Source organism: Nomascus leucogenys, chromosome 18 (assembly GCF_006542625.1).
Source record: "Nomascus leucogenys isolate Asia chromosome 18, Asia_NLE_v1, whole genome shotgun sequence".
Lineage (NCBI taxonomy): Eukaryota > Metazoa > Chordata > Mammalia > Primates > Hylobatidae > Nomascus > Nomascus leucogenys.
Genome location: NC_044398.1, coordinates 38760794 through 38781173, shown reverse-complemented (window position 1 = coordinate 38781173; position 20380 = coordinate 38760794). Strand labels below are relative to the sequence as shown.

Genomic DNA, 20380 nt, shown 5'->3' with positions numbered 1-20380 from the left:
CTTCTATGGGTTCCTTGTCTGCCCCTCTTACCCAGTTGGCTGTCTTCTCCTGCCGCTCCAAGAGTTTCTGCTGCAGGGTCTCGCCGAGGCCACCAGGGGCCCCAAACCTCTGCACAATGGCCTGGCTTTTCCTGAACTGCTCCTCAGGCACCAGGTGTCGCATGCACTGCAGGTACGTGGCCAGGGTCTGCTGTAGTGGTGGCACGGGCAGTTTGGGTAGCCCCTGGAAGAAAGGGTTCGTAGGCATTGTGCCTCTAGTATGTGTGCCCCATGCTTGTCCCCAAGTTGGTCCCTAGTATCTGTGTCATTCTGCCCCTGTGTTGTTCTCTACCCTGGGACCCCTCCATTTCTAGGGTTCAGCTCAGCAAAATTATGAATATAGGAAGTTCCTGTTTGGCGTCCCTGACCTCATTGTGCTCTGTCCCCAGAAAGGGATAAAGTGCAGAGGAAAATACGGTGATATTGGCACCAGACTGACCTGGGTTTGTACCCTGACCCTGCCGCTGACCAGCTCTGCAACCTTGGGCAAGTCACCCTCCCTCTGTGCCTCAGTTTCTTCCTCTGTAGAATGGGAGTAGTAACCCCTATCTCTCATAGGATCAAACAGATAAAAGATATGAAAGTGTTTTTAAGCCACAAAGGATGGATCTAAGATGAAATAGTCCTGTTATTGATATTGTTGGCTGCTGGTGACTCTTAATTTAGAGATTGCTCCCAGCTGGGGCTCCAGAATCTGATTGATCTCTGGACCTGAAGGGGGCACACTTACAGAGAGATTTGGAAGGATAAAAGATGATTTTGGATGAGAGACATAATTCAGTGCTGCCCTAATGACTAGAATTCTACAAGAGGGTTCCTCGGAAGATGATTCATGCCTTGAGCTTCTTATAAGTCCCTCCTACTTATAAAACCCAGGCAGGGAATTTTGTTTCATGTGGGTGTTAGGGGCAGGGGCAGGGATGCAGTGGATGTCCTTCCTCTCTGAATCTCTCCAAGACTCTGCTCCTCATCCATAGGACATAAATAACAATTCCTACCTGAGAGGAACACAGAGAGAATTAAATGAAGGAACAACTGGCCTCAAATAGGCACATCTAAAATGTTCTGACCTCGATATCTTATACTTCCAGAGGAATTCCCAAGAGGAAACCCATACTGTTTGGGGGCCCCAAAGTGTGGCTAGAGTCTAGGAAGAACCCCCCACTCCACCCTCCTATACGCATGCTGTGCCTCTCAGTTCACCAGCAGGTTCACCACAGAAGGCTTCTGTGTGGCTTCAATTTTGTGACTTCCCATTTATGAATGAGGAAACTGAGTCCCAGAGAGTGAAGCAGCTGGTCCAAGGTCACATACAAATCTGATGTCAGACTAGGAGCTAAAATCAGTCTTCCATGTCCACTCTGCTTCTTTCTCCTGGGTCATTCTCTCCCTTCCCTTTCACTCCCTTTTCCATTCCTTTCCTCTTCTTGTCCCTCACTTGGCCAGTGACAATAGGAAGGCAGAACTTATAATAATATTGCTTAAATTGTACAGTTTCTTCTCCTGTAAAATGGGGGTAGTAAACCCTGCCTCTCATAGGATTAAAGATCTAATGTATGTGGAAGTGCTTTTAAGTCATAAAGGATAGATCTAAGATGAAATAGTCCTGTTATTGATATTGTTGTCTGCTGGTCAGTCTTAATTTATAAACTGTTCTCAGCTGGGGCTCCAGAATCTAACTGATCTCCGGACCTGAAGGGTGTACTCTTGTGGAGAGATTTGGAAGGATAAAAGATGGCTTTGGATAAGAGACATAATTCTGTGCTGCCCTAATGACCAGAATTCTGCAACATGGTTCCTGGGACACCCTGGTAGACAGTGAGGCACCTTCCTTCAGGGGCTTCTCCTCTGTGCAGTGATGAGTTTCCATGAGACAGTAAAGGGTTCCTCCCCATAGGCTGCAGAGTGAAGGGGCCCCTTAAAAGCACCTCCTTCTCTGCCCCTGCTGCTGATAGATGAATGACGGCCCTCTGTCTGTCTGATCCTGCCTCTAGGGTTCACTTCTCTGGCAGGGGTGGGATGTCAGTGCCAACTACGGGCTGCTCCTGCCCTGGGGAATGATGCGAGGACGGATCTGGGCAGCATCCCAGGCTGCCCTGCCCAATACCAGTGAGCCAGGTCTGGGCCCCCAACCCAGCTGTTCTGGTTCTTCCATCTCGTGCGGTGGGGGGTGGTCTGTGTGACGGTGGGTGGGTGAGCACCTACAGAAAGCCCAGCCCAGTTAGTGGCCTGCCCAAAAGGGCCCACAAGTCTGGCTAGAGTCTCCGCCAGACACTGCTCCCCTTCTTCCAGGCTCTGACAGTGCGCTGTGACTTGGCCTGGCTAACAGGGAATCAGCAGTGGGTAAAAAGGAATAAAGCAGGAAATCGCAGCTCAGACATCTCAACCCCCCAGGGATCCTCCCCAGACTCTCCTGGACTTCTGGCCCTGTACTAAAGAGTGTCTTTGGACCTGGGAGTCTCAGGTCAATGCTCCAAAACTCCGTGTTTCCTGGGCAGTTCATGTGAGTCAGATCCTGGGCTGGACTCAGAGACAGTGGAGAAACAGAGGCTGCTCTTAAGGAAGCCACAGCCCAGTGGGGTGGGTAGAGAAGCATGCCAGTGGACCAGAGGTGACAATAGATGTTTGTCAGCTGCGGAGGTCAGGGCAACGGAGTGAGCAGCTTCTTGGGGAGAAGCCAGAAAATTCTGCCCAGGGTTTCAAATGAGGGCTGGGGGAAGGGGGAAGGGGGAAGGAGGAAGAGGAGCGGCAAAAAGACAAGTGTGGGAGAGGGGAAACACATGCAACCACCTGAAATCAGGTGTGTTGCTCTGCCACCCGAAGGCTGGCTGGGGTGGGAGGGAGGATGCCTGCCCAGGGAGGATGGCATTGTCTCAGGCCAGTGGAGAACATGGTGTGTAAGGCCCCAACGCTGAACTAGTGACAGCAGCTGGAGCTGGGACTTGCAGGGCTTGGAGGAATTCAGCCCCACCCTAAGGCAAAATCACCGGGCTTAAAGCTATCAGAAGTGGAAGCTGGGATGAAGAGAGGCCCTGTAGGGAAAGATAGTGCCTAGCCTGGCCAGGGGATTTGGAAGTTTAGCTCTTAGCATTTCCTTGGCACCCTGAGGCCCATCTCAGCCCCTCCAGGCCCTTCTGGGATCCTTAGCAAGCTGGGGGTGGAGCTGTAGCCTGGGCCTTGTGCCAGTAGAGGGCAGGGCTGGGGCCAGGCAAATGCTGGGGGCCAGTCCCACTCAGGACTGTTCTGGAAGCAAGGGCATGTGGCTGGGGAAAGCAGGGTTGAGAGAGGGCTCCAACAGTCACTCACAGACTCCTCCTCACTGCTGGGAGTTTTTGCTGCCATCTTATGGGGGACCTTTTCCAGGATGGGCGTCTCGGTGAGTCCTGGTGCAGGGATGCAGAGGTGTGGACCTGGGGACCAAGAAGTGGGAAGCATCAGCACAGCAGCTACATAGGCCTGTCACAAACCCTCCACCTCCCACCAACAGATCACCACCCCAGCCCCATGAGGAGGCCAGAGCCTGACAGCTGTGTATAGGGGTCTCATTGCAGGCCTGGCCCCAGTCTCGACTTGCACCTGTACGTGCTGACCACAGTGTTCTCTCTGGGCCCCCATATGGGAGAGAGTGGTTCCTAAAGTGAGGGTCTGCTCTCATGAGGCTGTGGCCACCCAAGGCCAGCTGACCACCCCGGGGCAATCCAAATCCACCAGGGTTTGCTGGCAGAGTGCTGGCTTTGTTCCTGCCTGGAACCCAATAGATACGTGCTTTGCCGATCAAACTCTCTCTTTCCCACTAGCTTCTCAAGGGTAAGACCATACCTACTGTGCTCAGTACTTCATCTCTGGGTCCTGGCCACATCTCTGGTGTGGAGTAGGGTGAATTCTCTCAGTCCGTTGGCGGAGGGAAAGGAATGCATGCGTGGGTGAATGGAGGCCTTTAAGGCCCTGTGCTCCAGGATGCATCTGGGCTAATTGGGAGCCTGGCCTGTGGCCAGGGCAGGGAGACTCTGGGCCTGCTGGAGGGGTTGTGACCTAGGCAGTCTTGGGTCTGCAGGCTGCCAGTGTAGATGCCATAAGAGTGCCCAGGGAGGTATGCAGGGAGGCTGGGCAGCCAGGGCCCCTAGGGGTCACCTGCCTTAGTCTGGGGAGAGGCAGATTAATTTTGAAGGTACAGTAGAAGTGAGCCAGGCCAAGAAGGCAAAGACTGTTATTATTAGGCTGTGGGTCACAATTGCTACCCTCTGAGATCCCCCTGAACCTAAGCCTCCACAGGCACATACTCATGTTTTCCACCAGCCCACCCTCTATTCTCTCAAGTCTGAAGCTGATGTTTAGCTAATTTCCTCACCCCTCTCGCTGCCCAGCACCACCCCTACCCAGAGGCAAGCATGGCCCCTGTATGGGCACATGGCAGGGTTGTAGCCAGGAACAGAGAGTCCAGAAAGATGGATGAACCGGGCCCAGGGATGGAGGAGCCTGGGGCTGCCTTGCAGTGCTGGGCAGAGAATGTAAAGCCCTTGCTGGCACAGTGCAGGGACACTCCACAGCCTGGTTCCCAGGCCTCCCAGTGCTGTGGGTTCATAGGGGCTGCGCCCAACTGCAAAGTGAAAGAGGTGGCAACCTGGTGAGGATTCACCGGAGCATGGCAGTTTTTTGAGAGGACAGCAAGGACAAGGTCAGGTTGGTAAAGGCCCTACAGACCATGCAGCCAATGCCTCCTTTTGCTCTGGTCCAGAGCCCCCTCTCCCCCCATTCGGGAGACACTAGTCAGGCTTCAGGGACCCTGAGCTTGACGAAGGCAGAGCTGGGTGGGATGATTTCCTGGTGGTCCCACCTGCCAACTCTTCTTCCTCCATCACTCCTGGGCGGATGCCTAGAGGGTATATGTGTCTGTTTGTCTGTGTTTTGTGCCTCCCACCCATGCTCCTGCCAGCCTGGCTTTCCAAGGGCTGGCTGCTCTGCCCCAAAGGTCCAACCCCAGTCTGGCCGGTCATTCACAGGCTGTCATCGGCTATGTGCTGGCTCAGACTTGCCACCAGCCGCTGCTCCTCCTTCCCCACCCCCTGCTCCTGGGAGAAGCAGTTGCGAACCAGCAATTCAGGCGAGTCGGGTCAGACCCACGGACCCTCCCACTAGACACAGAAAGTGCAGACCTGGTCACTTAGCAGATGCTGGGCCAAGTGAAGTGAGAACATGCGCTTGGAGTCCCGAAGCCCTGATGATCAAGCCTCCCCAAGCCCAGGCACTGAAGCAACGCAGTCCTGCAGCTTCCTAGCTGACCCCCGACGGCCGCTGCTGCGCAGGACTCAGAGGACTCCACGAGTCCTGGGGCCTCTCGGCCCCGGTGCTGTCCCTGGATAGAGCCCCCGACCGCCGCCCTTGCTCCCGGCACCGCGCTCCGCCAGCCCAGCCCAGCCCTTCTTCTCACCTGCTCTCCTCGGCTCTGCTGCCTCGGCCGCCGCTGCACCGCACCACTCAGGAGTGTGGGCGGGGGTGTGAGCCGGAAGTGGTGGGGGGCGTGTCGCAGCGCGGGGGTGGGGGCTGCCGCCTGGGTTCCCGGCAGGGCCTCCGACGTCGCCCGGGTCCCCGCGGCCACCCGACAGGAGAAAGCAAGCTGGCCGCACTTCTCTCCTTCCTCTTGTTCCTCCTCCCTCCTCTCGCTTCCATTTCCCCCCTCCCCCAAGCCCCCCTTCTTCGCGGTCCTCAGCCCCATCCCTTCCCCCGCTCCCCGCCCAGGGATCCCAGCTCCCGGCCCCCTGAATCTACCCGGAGGGCTTCCCGGAGGAACTCGGGCAACAAATTTAGGCTCTAGAAGGGGGCACAGAACACTGTCCCGCCCATGCCCCCTGCCTCTAGCTCAGCATTCCCCAGTCACCGCACTTCCCCAACCCCATTATTCCAGCCGTGGGGTGCTGCTGCTCAGAGTCCTGGAGAGGGTTGGGTCTGAGGAAGTCTCTGCTCTCTGCCCTCCTCTCCCCACCATCCAGGCCAGTCTCAAACCCTACTACACCATCTTTCAAAATAATAATAATAAGAAACAATAACTGGGATCAATGTTCACTGCAGGACTTCCCTTTCTGTTACCATCCCATTCCTGCTGCCACTATGGGGTGGGGAGCAGAGGTGGGGTGCTACAGACTTGGGACAATCCTGATGGCAGACCTGGGGATGCTTAAGGACTGCAGCAAGAGGCAGGCTCTCCTCTCAGACAAAAGCATCCCCCACCCCCGATAGAGACCCCCACACACAAATAGCACAGACAGACCGACAAAGGCAGACTCCGCCCAGGCACACACAGCCCGACTCGCAGATCGAGGACAGACATGCGCACAACAGCAGAGCAGACCCCCACAGGCGCAGCTAACACACAGGCGACCCTGACCAGCCGCCTCTTCACGCTGGGATGGGAAGACTCTGCCTCGATCATCAGACTACGGTCTTCGGGACATGGAGTGTTGTGCAAACGCTGGCTTGAGGATCTCAGGGCTGGGACTAAGGATGGGAAACTTTCCTGACAGTCCTGGGCCGCCGCTCCCACTAAGGACAGGATGGCAGTGGGGGTTGGCACCAGATCCCACACTCACATCTCTCCCTTCAAGACTCAGACCCTCAGGACTGACAGGGACACAGCAAACACCAACCACGGCTCCCCCACTCCTTCTAGGACAGAGCCTAGTTCTCTAATGAACACACACATCACATCATACACACATTTCCAGAGGTCGGACTCTAAAAGATGGGCCGTTTTTCTTCCTCTGCCGGAATGCTCGGCTCCTACTCCTTTCTCAAAGCCTCAACGGGGCGGGATTCTGGTCTGAAGGGAAGCTCAGCCCAGGCACCTCAGAGCTCTGTGGATGGTGTGGGGCGTGTCCTCAAAGGGCGGGGCCTGGCCTGCCCAGCTGGAGCGGGTCCTCAGGCTCCCCCGGGCGGCATCCCCGGGCTCTGCGCTGGGCCTGGAAAGGAGGGTCTATCCTGGGCTGAGGGAAGCATAGTGCTCCTTTGTGACCATGGGTGACAGCCTTTGTTGGGTTTGCTTCCCTCCTATCCCCTTTTCCAGGTAGAAAAACAGCTACAGGCGCCTACGTGTTAGTTTGGCTCAGGCCTGGATTCGGACTTGAAGACCCAGTTCACCCTCCCCTCTGCTCTGGCCCTGCGCGCCTCCACGCACCCCCCACCAGTAAAGAGACTCGGCCTCCTGTGACAGACACGGTTTATTGATTTGGACGGAGGCGCCGCGGTGCAGTGGCCCAAGTTTGGCACTGGGAGCAATGGAAGGAAGGACAGACAGATGCAGGCTCTACACAGGGGAGCCGCAGGTGGGGACTCGGAGTCCTCTTCACCTCCGCAAGGAGCGCGATGGCTTCGTTGCCTCGGTGCTCCAAGCCCCATTGAACAAGAGAGAGAGGGATATGGAATGGGTCACAGGGAGGGAATTTGGGCAGAAGTCAAGGTTGAGGAGGGGCTGGGATAGTCGCTGGAGGAGGCGGGCCCTGAGCCAGAGCTGGCCAGTGGGCTTGCAGAGCAGCCCCCTTGACCCAGGGCTGGTGGGTGGGCTGGAGGAGGAGTGGGGATGCTAGCTGCGGGTGTAGTAGTAGTTGTAGTCGTCCTCGCACTCGTCAAAAGGGCCAGGGGGGCTGCGAGGCTCGCCGTCCTGGCCAGACACGGGACGCTCACGCAGGCGCACCGCATCGTACAGACCTTGCGGTGGCTCATCAAGCAGCACATCGCGCTCGGAACGGGAGCGCGTCAGGAGGCCCACGTTGCGGAGCAGCAGCAAGACGGGAGCATAGAGCAGGTTGGCCAGTCCCATGCCAAGGCTGAGCTGCTCAAAGCCCAGCGAGTGCACAATGTGGCCTGCCACTATGGGCCCGAGCGCGTAGGCCACCGAATAGGAGATGTCGGCGATGGCATAGACGCTGCCATAGACTGAGACGTGGCGCACGTCCACCAGGAAGGCGAGCGTGGGCAGAAGTGCTGTGTCGACTAGGGCTATGCCAAAACAGAGGCCGCAGAGCGAGACCACTAGCGGCGCGAAGGAGCGGCAGGCGGGCACGATGCACGAGCTGGCGCCGATCACAGCCAGCCCGAGCGCGCCGTACAGCCACTGCAGGTGTGGGTAGCGCGCCGCCAGGCGCACGGTGAGGTAGACGCCCAGCACATGAGGCACGAAGGCCGGCAGCCAGGCCATGCCCATCTCCCACTCGGAAGCCGCCATCGTATGCTTCATCCACGTGGCAATGGTGGGCTCGAGGAAGGCGAGGGGAATGTTACAGGTGGTGAGCGCGCCGGCCACCACGGCAATGTAGGGGTCCAGCATGAGGCGGTGGATGGGAGTGCCCACTGGCAGGTTGGCCCGAGCCCGTGCAGCCGCCGAGAAGGGTTTGGCCACTGCCAGCAGCAACAGTGCGTCAAAGAGCGACACGGCAGCTAGAACCAAGAAGGGCACGCGCTTGCCGGCGAACTCATAGAGGATGCCCCCGAAGGGCGGGGCCACTAGGCTTCCGAAGCTAATGAAGGCCAGCGCCACGCCCAGTGCACGACTGCGCTCCGGCTCCTCGGGGTACTTGTCGGCGATCATGGCTATGCCAGACGTGTCGGCGAAGGCTGAGCCCAGGCCCTGCAGGCTGCGCGCGGCGAACAGCGTGGCGTAGTCCTCGGCGAAGGCGAACATGACTGTAGAGGCGAACATGACGCCCAGGCCGATCAGCAGCGGCACATCGTAGCTCATGCGGTCGATGAAGGGCCCGCTCAAGGGGTTCACTAGCAGCTGCAGGATGGCCTTGGAAGCAAACAGCACCCCGATCTTCACGTCTTCGCTCTCCGTAGGGTAGCGGGGCCGAAAGGCTGAGCCCGCTGGCCACGGAGCCGTCGGGGACGCGGAGGTGTTGGCCGCGTAGGCGCTGGCATTGGCCGGAGTGGGCAGCGGCAGGGTGGGCTCCCACACCTCGGGAGTCCGGGTGGGGCCCTCGCCGCCCCCGCGCATGTGGGCGATGTAGTCGGGCACGATGGGCACGATGACCATGTACAGCATGTTGTCCAGTAACAGTGCCACGCACACGATAACGAGCACCAGGCGCCTCTGCCGCCGGGGCTCCTGCAGCGCCGCGCCCACCGCCTCCGACAGCTTGGTGGCCGCCGCCCGGGCCTGGCCCGCAGGTTCCGCGGGTTCCATGCCCCCACCCCGATGCTCTTCCGAGGACGCCTCCTCCAGGGTCGAGCGCTGGCGTCCCGCAGTGCAGAGGCGAGGGCACGGGACTTCGGGGAGGCGGTCCTGGCCGAGCAGACCCCCCTGTGCCTCAGGTAGCCGCGGGGCTCATGGCCCAGCGTCCCGGGAAAGGAAAGGACTCCGTCCGGCGAGGCGTTGCCGCTACTCTTAGCCGATCCCGGGACCCGCGGCTGCTGGGCTCAGGGGCGGCCGGGAAGGCGGGCGCGCAGAGGGGCCGGGGCCGGAGACTGGGCGCACTTCGCCCGGGGAGCGCCCAGAGCAGCCCCCGCCGCGCTGAGAGGCCGCCCGCGCTGGCCAAGGGGCATGCTGTTGCCGCCCGCCCGCTTGCCCGCCCGTTAGCCCCGCCGCTGCACTCCCCTCCCCTCGCGTTGGCTCTTGCCTCCTCCGCCGCCTCCTCTTTTTTTTTTCCCTTCCACCCGGGGCTGTGACGCGGCGAGTCCCAGCCCCCGAGTGGTGCCAGGGCCACTTGCGTCGCTCATGCTAATGCGACGTCGGCGGGGCGGGGGCCGGGGGCGGGGCGGGGCCGGGCAGGGGTCCGCTCCCCAGATGCTCCAGGGCTGGAGGCCCAGGAAGGGGTCTTGGTGCGGAAGTCTTGAACCAGCCCCTGGGATGGGTGTTCCGCGCTGGTAGCTGGCCCTCTGCCCGCCCCCGGCCCGCCCCCCGCCCCCCGCCCGCGGTTCTAGGACGCGGGGTCAGCGCCCGCTCTTCTCCTCCTGGGGAGGGGGGCGCGGCAGCCGGTTCCTCGCGGCCCCTGGGGAGAGGCGGGAGCCGGAGGCTTGCGATCTCCGCTTCAGCCTGGACCTCGGCGCACAGCGAGCAGGAAGCCCCCGAGGTGAGCTGCCGCTGCGTCCATCTGTTCTCGCAGCTGGATTGTGGAGCTGCGTCCGGAGGAGCGCTGGACACGGACACCCCCAGCCCTTTCTTCGACTCCGCCCCCTGGGCCCTTGCACACACACCCCCGCCAGGAGGGGAGGGGAAGGCTCAGCAACTGCCTGGCCTTCCGCACCGGCCCCTCCGCAGAATTTCTCGGCAGCGAATCCCGGCCTGGAGCTTGTTGGGACTGAGGGCAGAAGTTGCCGCGCCCCCACTCGGGATCGCGAATATTAGCCTGGCCGCTGCCGCCCTCTCGCACTGCCTGGCCACATTCCCCTTGCCTGGAATCCCCCTTTCTCCTTTAGCGGTCGGGTCCCCCAGCTCCGCCTCTTCTCTTCCTGCCGCCGCACCCTCTCCCCACTCTAACTCCTCCCAGGCACTCTTCGCACCCGACCGAGCCCTCGCTCGGCTCCTGCCAGCCTCCGCCCCCTGTTCTGCACACTCCCCCATCCCTCATTTTCCAGAGCCTCCTCCAAGCCCCGGGTAGGCTCTGGAGTGACTGTGGCTGGGGTCCTCTCTTGGAACTGTAAGAAACCTTTCTTGGGTGCCGCGCCCACTTCCCGGAGAGCGCCCAGCCGCTTCGCTGTCGTCAGGGGCTCCAGGGAGACTCACCTTCCTTCTGAGAGGGCCGCACCCCTTGAGGCGCCGGTGCTCAGCTGACAGGCTAAGCTGCCCAGGCTGTGCGCTGGGCCTGACGCGTCCCCAGAGCGGCGTTGACCCTGGATGGCACATGGAGCCCGTGTTCCAGTGGGCGGACTGGCGGGAGAGAGGCTCCAGGGCGGCTGAGGTTGGAGGTGGGGATTGTGTTGTTGAGATTACGGTTTGCTTCTCTCTTCCAGAGTCAGAGGGGAGCTTTCCCATTTTTCTGGCCTCAAGAGTAAAGCAGCATTAGACGCAGATGCTTCTCCCATCGTGCCCCCTACCCCGCAGGAAGTGCAGCGATGCAGTGCAAAGAGTGTGGGCTTTCGAGGCAGACAACCAGGATGGCTCCCAGCTCTGCCACGTACTCATTAGAGTACCTGCAGGGAATTACTTTGCCTCTCTGTCCCTCAGTTACTTTCTTTGTAAAATGGAATAATAATAGTACCTACTGCTAAGGGGGCGGGGCACACCGAAAGAGCAGTATAAGGACTTGCTATGTTGTTATCATGTGTAGAATGTGCGGTTTGTCCTCATTTTTCACTTGTGGGTCTTGTGAAGAACAGATGAAAGACACAGGGGGCACTTGGCTAGCTGGCTGATCCCTCTGGCTAGGTGGGCATTGTGACTCCAGGCTCTGTCTGGGTTGGTGGAGGACCCAGAGGGCATTGGAATGTCTCCATCTGTCCCTGAGATGGCTGTAGGATGAGGGGATGGGGACCAGTGTGTCAGGGTGAGAGGTGGCAGCCTGGCCACCTGTTGCTCAATCCCTTCACCCACCCAGTCACCCTGGGAAAGGAGGAGAAACTCATCCACTGAAGGACTGCTGCCACCTGCTCTGCAGTGACTGAAGTGCCCTCTGTCTGAGGGAGAAAAAGAGTCCCAACGTGGGCACAGGCCTGGCCCTGGATGACCTTGGGCAAGTCACAGTCCCTCAGTGGGTCCCAGCCTCAGCCTCGTCTGGTTTAGGTTGAGGTGAGAGCCCACTCACTGCAGCCCTTAGAAGTGTGTGCTGCAGAAGACTCTTTGGAGTGGGCTAATTATTTTAAATTGTATTTGATGGCCTTTCGTCAGTACATGCACACTCTCCAGCACATCACAGTCTCGCCCCAGCTGACTTCACACACTTATGCCACTTGCTGGTTCTCCAGTCATTTCGGTTTGAGACCTCTGGGCTCTTCTGACTCTCCCATTATGAGACTCTTAAAGGGGCAGTCTCGCAGCCTACAAAACAATTATTATTTATGCACATGCTGTTTCCCCTGTCTGATTAAAGAAAAGAGGAAGGAGGACTTGAGGGAAAATTTTTTTACGTCTAGTGGCTGAAGAACAGAGGAATCATAGAGGAGAGAAACTTTCCCAGGGCCTTCAAGGTGCAGACCACATCTCCAGCCCTCTGGCCCACATGGCTGTTCCTGAGCATGAAGCCAGGTATCTCTGGGCTCATGACTAGCTCTCCAGTCCTCGGTTCCTGTATGGCAGGAGGCACACTCATTTATTACTTGCTTTGTGCCGGGAGTATTGTGTGTGCTGTTTTATTCCATTCTCCCGCAATCCTGGTGCAGTGTAGGTGCTATTCCCCTGGTCTTACCAGGTGAGGAAGCTGGGCGTGGAGATGCTGGGTTGCTTGCCCAAGGCTGGGGGACCTGTCTTGTGGTCCTCACACTGCTTCCTTATTCCCGGCACTGCGTCGTGCTCCTGCTGCTCCATCTCCAAGGTGGCCGCACGCTGGCAGTGTAGGGGTGAGGCGCAGATCAAGACCCATGGGAGGAGGAAGGTCCTGGGCTGGCTCCCTAAGGAGGCTCCAAAGACACTAAACTCCCTCATTCTCTAACTTTCAGATCAGAGGGCAACCCCTCCAATCCATCATGGCTCCAAATACGGGGGTGCCGGGGTTGCAAGGAGGCGACAGGCCCCTGCAGCAAAAGGCTACGGAGGGTCTGAGCCTAGATAGGACCTGTCAAAACCCTCCTCTCCCGGCCAGCCGCCGGGAGCTGTCCAGGGTGCTGGCCCCGGCCCCACCGCAACCAAGAAGCCTCCCACGGAGGCCCCGCCCCTCTGGCTTCCCCTTCACTTGAACGCTTGGTAAATTCCTTTCCCGACTCCTCTATCTGAGCATAACTTGCAGGCAACAGAGAACTTCCCATCCAATCCTGTAGGAGAAAACGGAAGCATTTTTCTCTCCTTTCTCAACCAGAAATAGCAGCTGTTAGGGCAGCGTTCATATCTAGTACTCAATTAAAGTTGAATGAGTAGAGGAAGGAAGGAACGTATTTACTAGACACATAGTAGAGCTTATAAGGCATCAGGCACCATTCTAAGGATTTGATAAGCATTGACTCATTGAATTCTCTCACCAACCTTCATATTACTTTCTTATAGGCAAAGACACTGAGGTAAAGTAATGTATTCAGTCAGAGAGCTCACAAGTGGTAAAGATGGGATTCCCATGCAGGTAATTTAGTTCCAGCGTCCTGCTCCCAGCCACCATGTGGCCCTGCTGCAGGATGGCTAAAGACTGCGAGATAGCTCACTTGAACGTGTCTAGACCAATGCTTGGTACCTAGTAGGAGTTTAATTGTTATTATTTTGTATGGATAGGGACAAATTGGTGATTTCTAGCTGACAACACTTCTCATTCTATCCACAAGATACAACTGTGTCCACAGTCTGATGGACTAAAATTTCTTCCTTGCTGGATCAGTGCCCTGTCGGGGGAGGGGGGCTTACTGGGGACAGGGGAGTCCTGGTGTGTGGGAGTTTGGGAGGGCTGGAAGGATAGCCATGCTGCACCAGTGCCTGGGTGAGATCTAGGGGGTGTTTGGAGGTATTGGGTGGGTTGTGGTGGTGGGGTGCTGCCGTGGATGGAGGTGCCAGCCCAGCCTGGCCTCATTTCTGAGAAGGTTATGGGGCCATGTCAGTTCCAGGGCTTTGCCATTTGTTGCTTCCCTGAAACATCTGGTTCCAGAGAGGTGAAACCACTGTATTTCTGTGGAGAAGCAGGCTGGTGTTGGTAATGGCAGTGTGTGGGTGGGGCACCTGCTCCTGATTTATTATTTCTTTGTCTCTCTGGAAGCACTTAAGCACAGGCTTCGTTCCAATCGAGCTCATGAGCCTCTCTAGATTCCAGCACTGGGGGCTGGGGGTGCAGTTTGCTCAGAGCTCCATAACCCGTCCCCTGTGCACCGGCTCAGGCGGGCCTCAGGGCCTCAGCATCATTTAATTAATTTAGGCTTCCCCAGTCATATATTCTCAGATTCAAAGGAACAAAGTGGCCCGAGTCAGCCTTTCCCAGAAACCTGTGAGTCTGGTGGCTGGAAGCCAGAGGACTACGTGCCTGCCTGCCTGCCCTTGGCCAGCCTGTCCTCGGTGCCCAGACTTGCTCTGTGCACAACATAGCTGGGCTTCGATAGGGAAAGAGACTGCAGGTGCTGCTTTGTGGGTGGGCTCCAGGGCTCCTCTCTACAGCTCCCAGGGACAGGACCTTGCTCACTTGCTTTTTTTCTGGCTCCCTGACACTAACTATGAATCATTCGTTGGAAGCATGGCCTCCAAATCCCTTTGGTTTCTGTTCTCTCCACTTTCTTTCCATCTCACTCCAATTAATGTCTCAGATTCATTTCCCTCCTCCATTGAGAGCACTCCCTGCCTGCCCCCAGCCCAGATCCTACATCTTCCCCCACACTAGGACAGTTAATCCCTTCACTTGTCCCTTGCCTCCCGACCCTGACAATCTACCCCTGCAGGAATGCCAAGCTTCTTTTCTCTGCAAAGTTTCAGGCAAGCTTCCAGCCTGTTCACAGACCTCTCAGGGTCCCCTGCTGCCTGGGACTGGAGTCAGCATCATCTCCCCACTTGGTGGCCTTCCTTCCACAATGCCTCCCACCCTTCCTATCTTCATCTTCCCTGTCAGGCCCCAGGAGATCCTACCTCCACACCTTTCAACCAGTGTTGCCTTGGTTCTTGCCCAGCTTTGCCTCTCCTTGGTTGCCATATTCTTCCCTGATTCCTAATACATTGTGAACATGCCCCCATCCAATCAAATTTTCTACTCCTCTTCTGAAATGTATCACACACAATGTTGGAGGTGTTCCCCTACACCTCAGAGCCCCTTGCAGACAAGATCTGTATTCTGCTTGTTAGGCGTTCCGTACAGCAATGGCCATAGCATTTTGCATGAGAACTGATGTGTCAGTGGTTTTTAAAAATCCATCTCTACATTTATTAGAATGAAAATTAATCATGTAATTCATACATATATGCATTCTTTTCATAGAAATCAGAGCACCATGAAAGTTCTGAGTGGTGGCCACCTCTCAGATGCCACCACCCTTACTGTTTTGGTGTGTGTTTTCCAAACCCTTTCTAAATTTGTTTCCATACATACATATGAGCTCATATAAAATTTAACATAAGTGGCATTATACTTAAACAAGTACATATTCACATAAATGTCGTTATGTATGTATCATTCTGTATTTCTCTCCTTTTCCACTCAACATTATATCCATTTTAGCCTACATAGAAATAGTTGGATTTTCTCAGCTGCTGCTGCAGAGTATTTCTGGCTATGAACATGCCCCAGTGTTTTCAGCTGTCCCCTATGGATGGGCATTGGGTCAGGTCTGATTTCTAGGTGTTAACAGTGTTGAGATGGATTTCCTTGTGCTTGTGTGGAGGTGCTTCCCCAAGTGATACAAAAACAATGGGGACTGCTGGGTCAATTCTAGCAGTCTCCACATTTTGAAGTTTAAATCTCCAAATGGCCCTATAAAGTGGTGGTATGAATGTATCTCCCTTGTCCTCCCACAAACAGCATATGGGAGTACAGCTCCTCTTCCACTTATGATGGGGCTATGTCCTGATAAACCCACGGGAAGCTGAAAATATTGTTAAGTGGAAAATGCATTTAATACACCTAGTGTACAGAACATCATAGCTTAGCCTACCCTAAACATGCTCAAAAAGCTTCCATTAGCTAACAATTGGGCAAAATCATCTGGTCACACATCATGGAGTATTGGGTGTTTTCTCTTGTAATCGCATGGCTGACTGGGAGTTGTGGCTCGTGGCCTCTGCCCCAGCATCTAGAGAGTATAGTACAGCATATTACTAGACTGGAAATATCAAAATTCAAAATCTGAAGTATGGTTGCTACTGAATGCGTATCACTTTTGCACCATTGCAAAGTTGAAAAATCATGTCATACCACATGTAAGTGGCAAATGTTTGTACACAATTCCCCATATTCATGCCAACACTTGCTCTTATCTGTCTTTTTCCATTTTATCAATCTGGTGGGAGAAGAACGGTATTTATTATCATTTTAATCATTTAATTGTTTAATTGGCTGGGTACTTTTTTATATGTTTATTGGTCATTTGTATTTTCTCTTTTGAGAATTGCCTGTTACTTGTTTCTCTATTAGTCTTTTCCTTAACATTTTAAAACAGAATGTCTTTGCCCCAAATATTTACACTGTGGATGAAAATTATTGCTACTTCTTCACTAGTAGATTCTATGGCTAATACTTCTTGGGCTGGATGAATTAGAGTGGATGTGAGGTTGCCGTATCAATTAAAACCCTTAAGAGCCTCTTCATCATCAATGGGAGAGTCCAGATTCTCAACATAAAAGATTGTCTATAATCTGTCCACCTCCATGCTCTCAATGTGATGCCTGGATTTGACTCCTGATTCCATCACCTTCTATCTATCTAACCTTGAACAAATTTACTTTCGTGCTCTGGGTCTAGGGTCTGTTATTTAAAAAATCTTACAGAGTTGTCCCTTCTTTGCAAGTTTCTAACTCTGACCTTGTGCAAGTTACTTAACCTCTCCAAACCTTACTTCGCATCTATAAAATGGGTGCGTTGACAATACCTTGTAGGGTTTGGTATGAATGGAATGAGATTACTTGTAAAGTAAGCTAATCCTGTTGTAAATTATACCACTTCCTGCCTTCCTGGATGACTCCTATCCATCTTTTATGGTCGAATCGAGCTGTGTCCCACCCCCCAACCCCTTTGTGTTATGACCACGCATCCACTACTGTACTTATCACACTGAATGGTGGGGATGTGTTCACATGGTGATTTCCTCGCCCTGAATGCAGCCTTGAGGGTGGGGGCTGAGGAGGCCAGGCTCGCTGCCTGGTACAGAACACCCTGAATCAATAACTGTGGAATGGAGGAACAAGGCTGTTTGTCAGTTTTGAAAAGACTTAGGGCTTTCTCATTATGCCAAAGTTCTGCTGAGTTTGGAGAGGATGGAGGGACACTTAGACGGAAGTTGAAGTATTCTTGACAAATACTCCAGACACACCCTGGGGAGACCAGGAAACAGCTACCCTGGTTGACTAGTCAGGTAGGCAGGAAAGATGTTTAAGGGAAACTGCATTTTATAGTCAGTTGGCTTTGTTGGGAAAACCAAGGAGAGAGATGAAGGCTGCAGCCATCTCTCCTGAATTCCGAGGCTTGTCATGATTAGAAAGGTCAGCACTGATCAGCCAGGTCACTTCCCTTTTCATATTAGAAAAGTGTAGGTTTGGTGCAGGGGTCTCCTTGGACACCAGGGCAGAGGGAGGGTGGGGCCGTGTGCAGGGGACTGCCTCGGAAGGATGCCCATGGAGACAAATGCTGTGCCTCTGCTCTGTATCCCAGTGCCTGGCAAACAGCGGCAGAGTGGGGCTTAGTGAAAATCCAGTGGACAAGCTTGTTTAGGAGCCAGTTGTTCTGGATGGGTAGATAGCAATCATCTACCTTGTGTGCTTGGTTAATGAAGCCATGGGTTCAAGATCATCTATCTTGAGGTAAACAGGCTTCTGCTGAAAGGGGCTCCTGGATGCAGATGGGGGAGACACAGGAGGAAGCCCCATCTAGTGGGAAGCCTGAGCCCTGAGGAGCACGCTTACTGTGCTTGCATGGTCACTGCAGGCTGGGTACAGAGAGGAGCAGTGGCACCTGCAAAGTCCCCTAATTTCATTGAAGTGTGTCTTCCCAGGCTGTCAGCCACCACCGTGTCTAGGCAAGTCTGATGTGAGAGAGAGAGGTCAGGAGATGTCGTGGTGCCAGACGCAGCGGAAGGCTTTTACTGTCATTAGCTTTCGCTCTCAGAACACCCCTGTGAGGTCAGTCCTCTTCTGGGCCCCATTTTATCAATTGAAAATTGGCAGCACAGGCGGGTGAGTAATGTGCCGAGACACAGGCAGTCTGACTCACGCTCATGAGTTCTTCATCCACTTGGCTGTGTGGCTTTGGTGCTTGGAGGTCTGAGGGGTTCCTCTGTGGCCTTCTCTTTCCATAGTCCCTCCGACCTGTGTGCAGGGTCAATGCAGGTGTCCTCCCTTGGGTAAGGGGGACCTTTCAGTCCCAAGTACAGAGGGCTGGGCACCCTTTATCTCTTCTTTCTCTAGACATTCTGACCTGGGTCCTTAAGAGCTCTTGCTGGGGCTATTGCAGTAGTCTGTTGGCAAATCCCCTCACCCGGTGTTGACACCAGCTCCTGATCCCCCAAACTGCTCCCTGAGTCAGCCTTTAGAAATGTAGCTCTTCCAGGCCGGGCATGGTGGCTCACATCTATAATCCCAGCACTTTGGGAGGCCAAGGCAGGTGGATCACAAGGTCAGGAGTTCGAGACCAGCCTGGCCAATGTGGTGAAACCCCACCTCTATTAAAAATACAAAAAATTAGCCAGGCATGGTGGTGCGTGCCTCTAATCCCAGCTACTTGGGAGGTTGAGGCAGGAGAATCGCTTGAACCCGGGAGGCAGAGGTTGCAGTGAATGGAGATTGTGCCACTGCACTCCAGCCTGGGCAACGGTGTGAAACTCCATCTCAAAAAAAAAAAAAAAAGAAAAATAAAAAAGAAGAAATGTAGCTCTTCCCCACAGTAAGAACTCATTAGATAGTTGTCTAATGGGTCATCCTCCTGCTTTACATTCTCTTTGCCTGGGGTCAAATGTACCAGCGCAGCTTGGCTTTTGAGGCCCTGGGTGTGTGGACCTTGCACTTTCTGCCACACACAAGGGTGCCTGCCCAGGACACATGTGTCTTGCTGTCCTGGTCCCACTGCTGACTGTGTTTTCTTTCCCCCTTTCCCAGCAGAGTGGGGTCCTCAACACAGGCGAGTGCTGGCCCCCGTGCACATGCCTCCACCCCAGCCTTGTCATGAAGGGCTCTTGGCCTGTGTTGAATCCATCTCATATCTCCCAAGCCCAAACAATGGGACCTCAGGCAGAAAAACACCTGGAATGGTTTGTGCCACACATGCGTACCAACCTTTCTGAAGTGAGGCATGCTCTTTTATTCATTTTATTTGTTAAATGCTGTTCACAACCCACTAATTTGGTTTTATAACCTGCTCCTCACAACACCCTTATCATGTTCATACTATTATTCTCTCCCATTTTATATGTGATGAAACTGACACACAGAGAGATGAAGTAATTTACTGCACCACTAGGAAGTGACAGAGTCAGGATCTGAACCCAGGCAGGTGGCCCCAGAGCCTGTGTGCCGAGCCCCCATGAATGTAGCTTTAATGATTGATCAGGGCTCCAGGGGCTGGGTGACTCATAGCACAGGAGGCCATACTGAGTGGCTTCAGGGGTGGCTTCAAGATCCTCCCCACCTTCAGGAAGTGGAGGCAGGAAGAAAGAGCTGAAGCATTCACCCTCCCCTCCAGGGTCCAGCCTCAGCTGCAGGTGGCTCTGCCCAGAGCCCTCCTCTCACCCCTGCAGGAGCCAGGGGGCAGTGGGCTTGTGCTGAGGTGAAGGGTGTTGGGACCCTTACCTCACCTGTGGTTTGTGCTCAGGGATGGGGCTGGGACCTGGACAGGAAGCTGGTAGAGCCCCAGCAGAGCAGGGAGGGCACCAGAGCAGCATCCAGGAGGAAAGGTGGTCACGTGGGCAGTCCTGGGCCACCAACAGCAGGCTGCTTGGCAATGCCGCCCCTATCACTACATGTGATCACAGTCCGACAGTGTGTCACACACATGATCTGTTACCCTCTCAGATCTGTCATCACCGTGTTCCCAGCACCCGGTGCCGTGCCTGACCCATGCAGAAGGAACACACCAAAGGTGGCTTTCTTTGGAGGGTCTCTCAGGAAGCTAAGTGACCAGAGTTCTGATTCTCTCTTGTTGAGATACAGGATGTTAAAACACATCTGAGGGAGCTTGATAGCCTACACAGTGTCCATGTGGCAAGATGAGGTCTCCATGAGAGAAAAAGTCTGGGCTGTTGACTTGAGAGCCCGAGAGGACCAGACCCCAAACTCCTGATGATGTCACGGAAGGGGCCTGGAGAAAAGGCCTACTTCGTGATGGGAAGAACTGGCTCCTTGTGGTGTGGGCAGGCGTGAGGGCCATCCCTGACTGACCTTAACTCTTGCCCACTGGCCATATTGGTCAAGTTCTGCAGGGAGGCCTGACTCATGGCTGTCTGAGTAGGGGAGGGGTGTCCTCTAGATAGGCCTGGAGCTCCAGATGGTGACATGGCAGGGACTTGGAGACTTTGTAGCTAGAGATAGGAATTCAGGTGTAGCCTTCAGCTGTGTGCACCCCACAGGTGTGTGGGGGACAGGCGTGGGGGGATGTCTGTGGGG

General features: G+C 55.2%; 2 protein-coding genes across 2 annotated transcripts in view; both read right to left on the bottom strand.

Moving 5' to 3' along the window:
- Positions 1–5752, bottom strand: part of CHAT (choline O-acetyltransferase) — a 52509-nt gene extending 46757 nt beyond the window's left edge. The window contains 4 exon segments of the mRNA XM_030798084.1: positions 32–223; positions 3346–3449; positions 5468–5728; positions 5731–5752. Coding sequence (XP_030653944.1) covers positions 32–223; positions 3346–3449; positions 5468–5728; positions 5731–5752 — 579 coding nt within the window.
- A 1480-nt stretch (positions 5753–7232) lies between these two features.
- Positions 7233–9645, bottom strand: SLC18A3 (solute carrier family 18 member A3). The gene has a single exon (XM_003278180.3). It carries the CDS (start codon positions 9209–9211, stop codon positions 7613–7615), a length of 1599 nt encoding a protein of 532 aa, XP_003278228.2. The 5' UTR covers positions 9212–9645; the 3' UTR covers positions 7233–7612.
- Positions 9646–20380: the final 10735 nt, after the last annotated feature.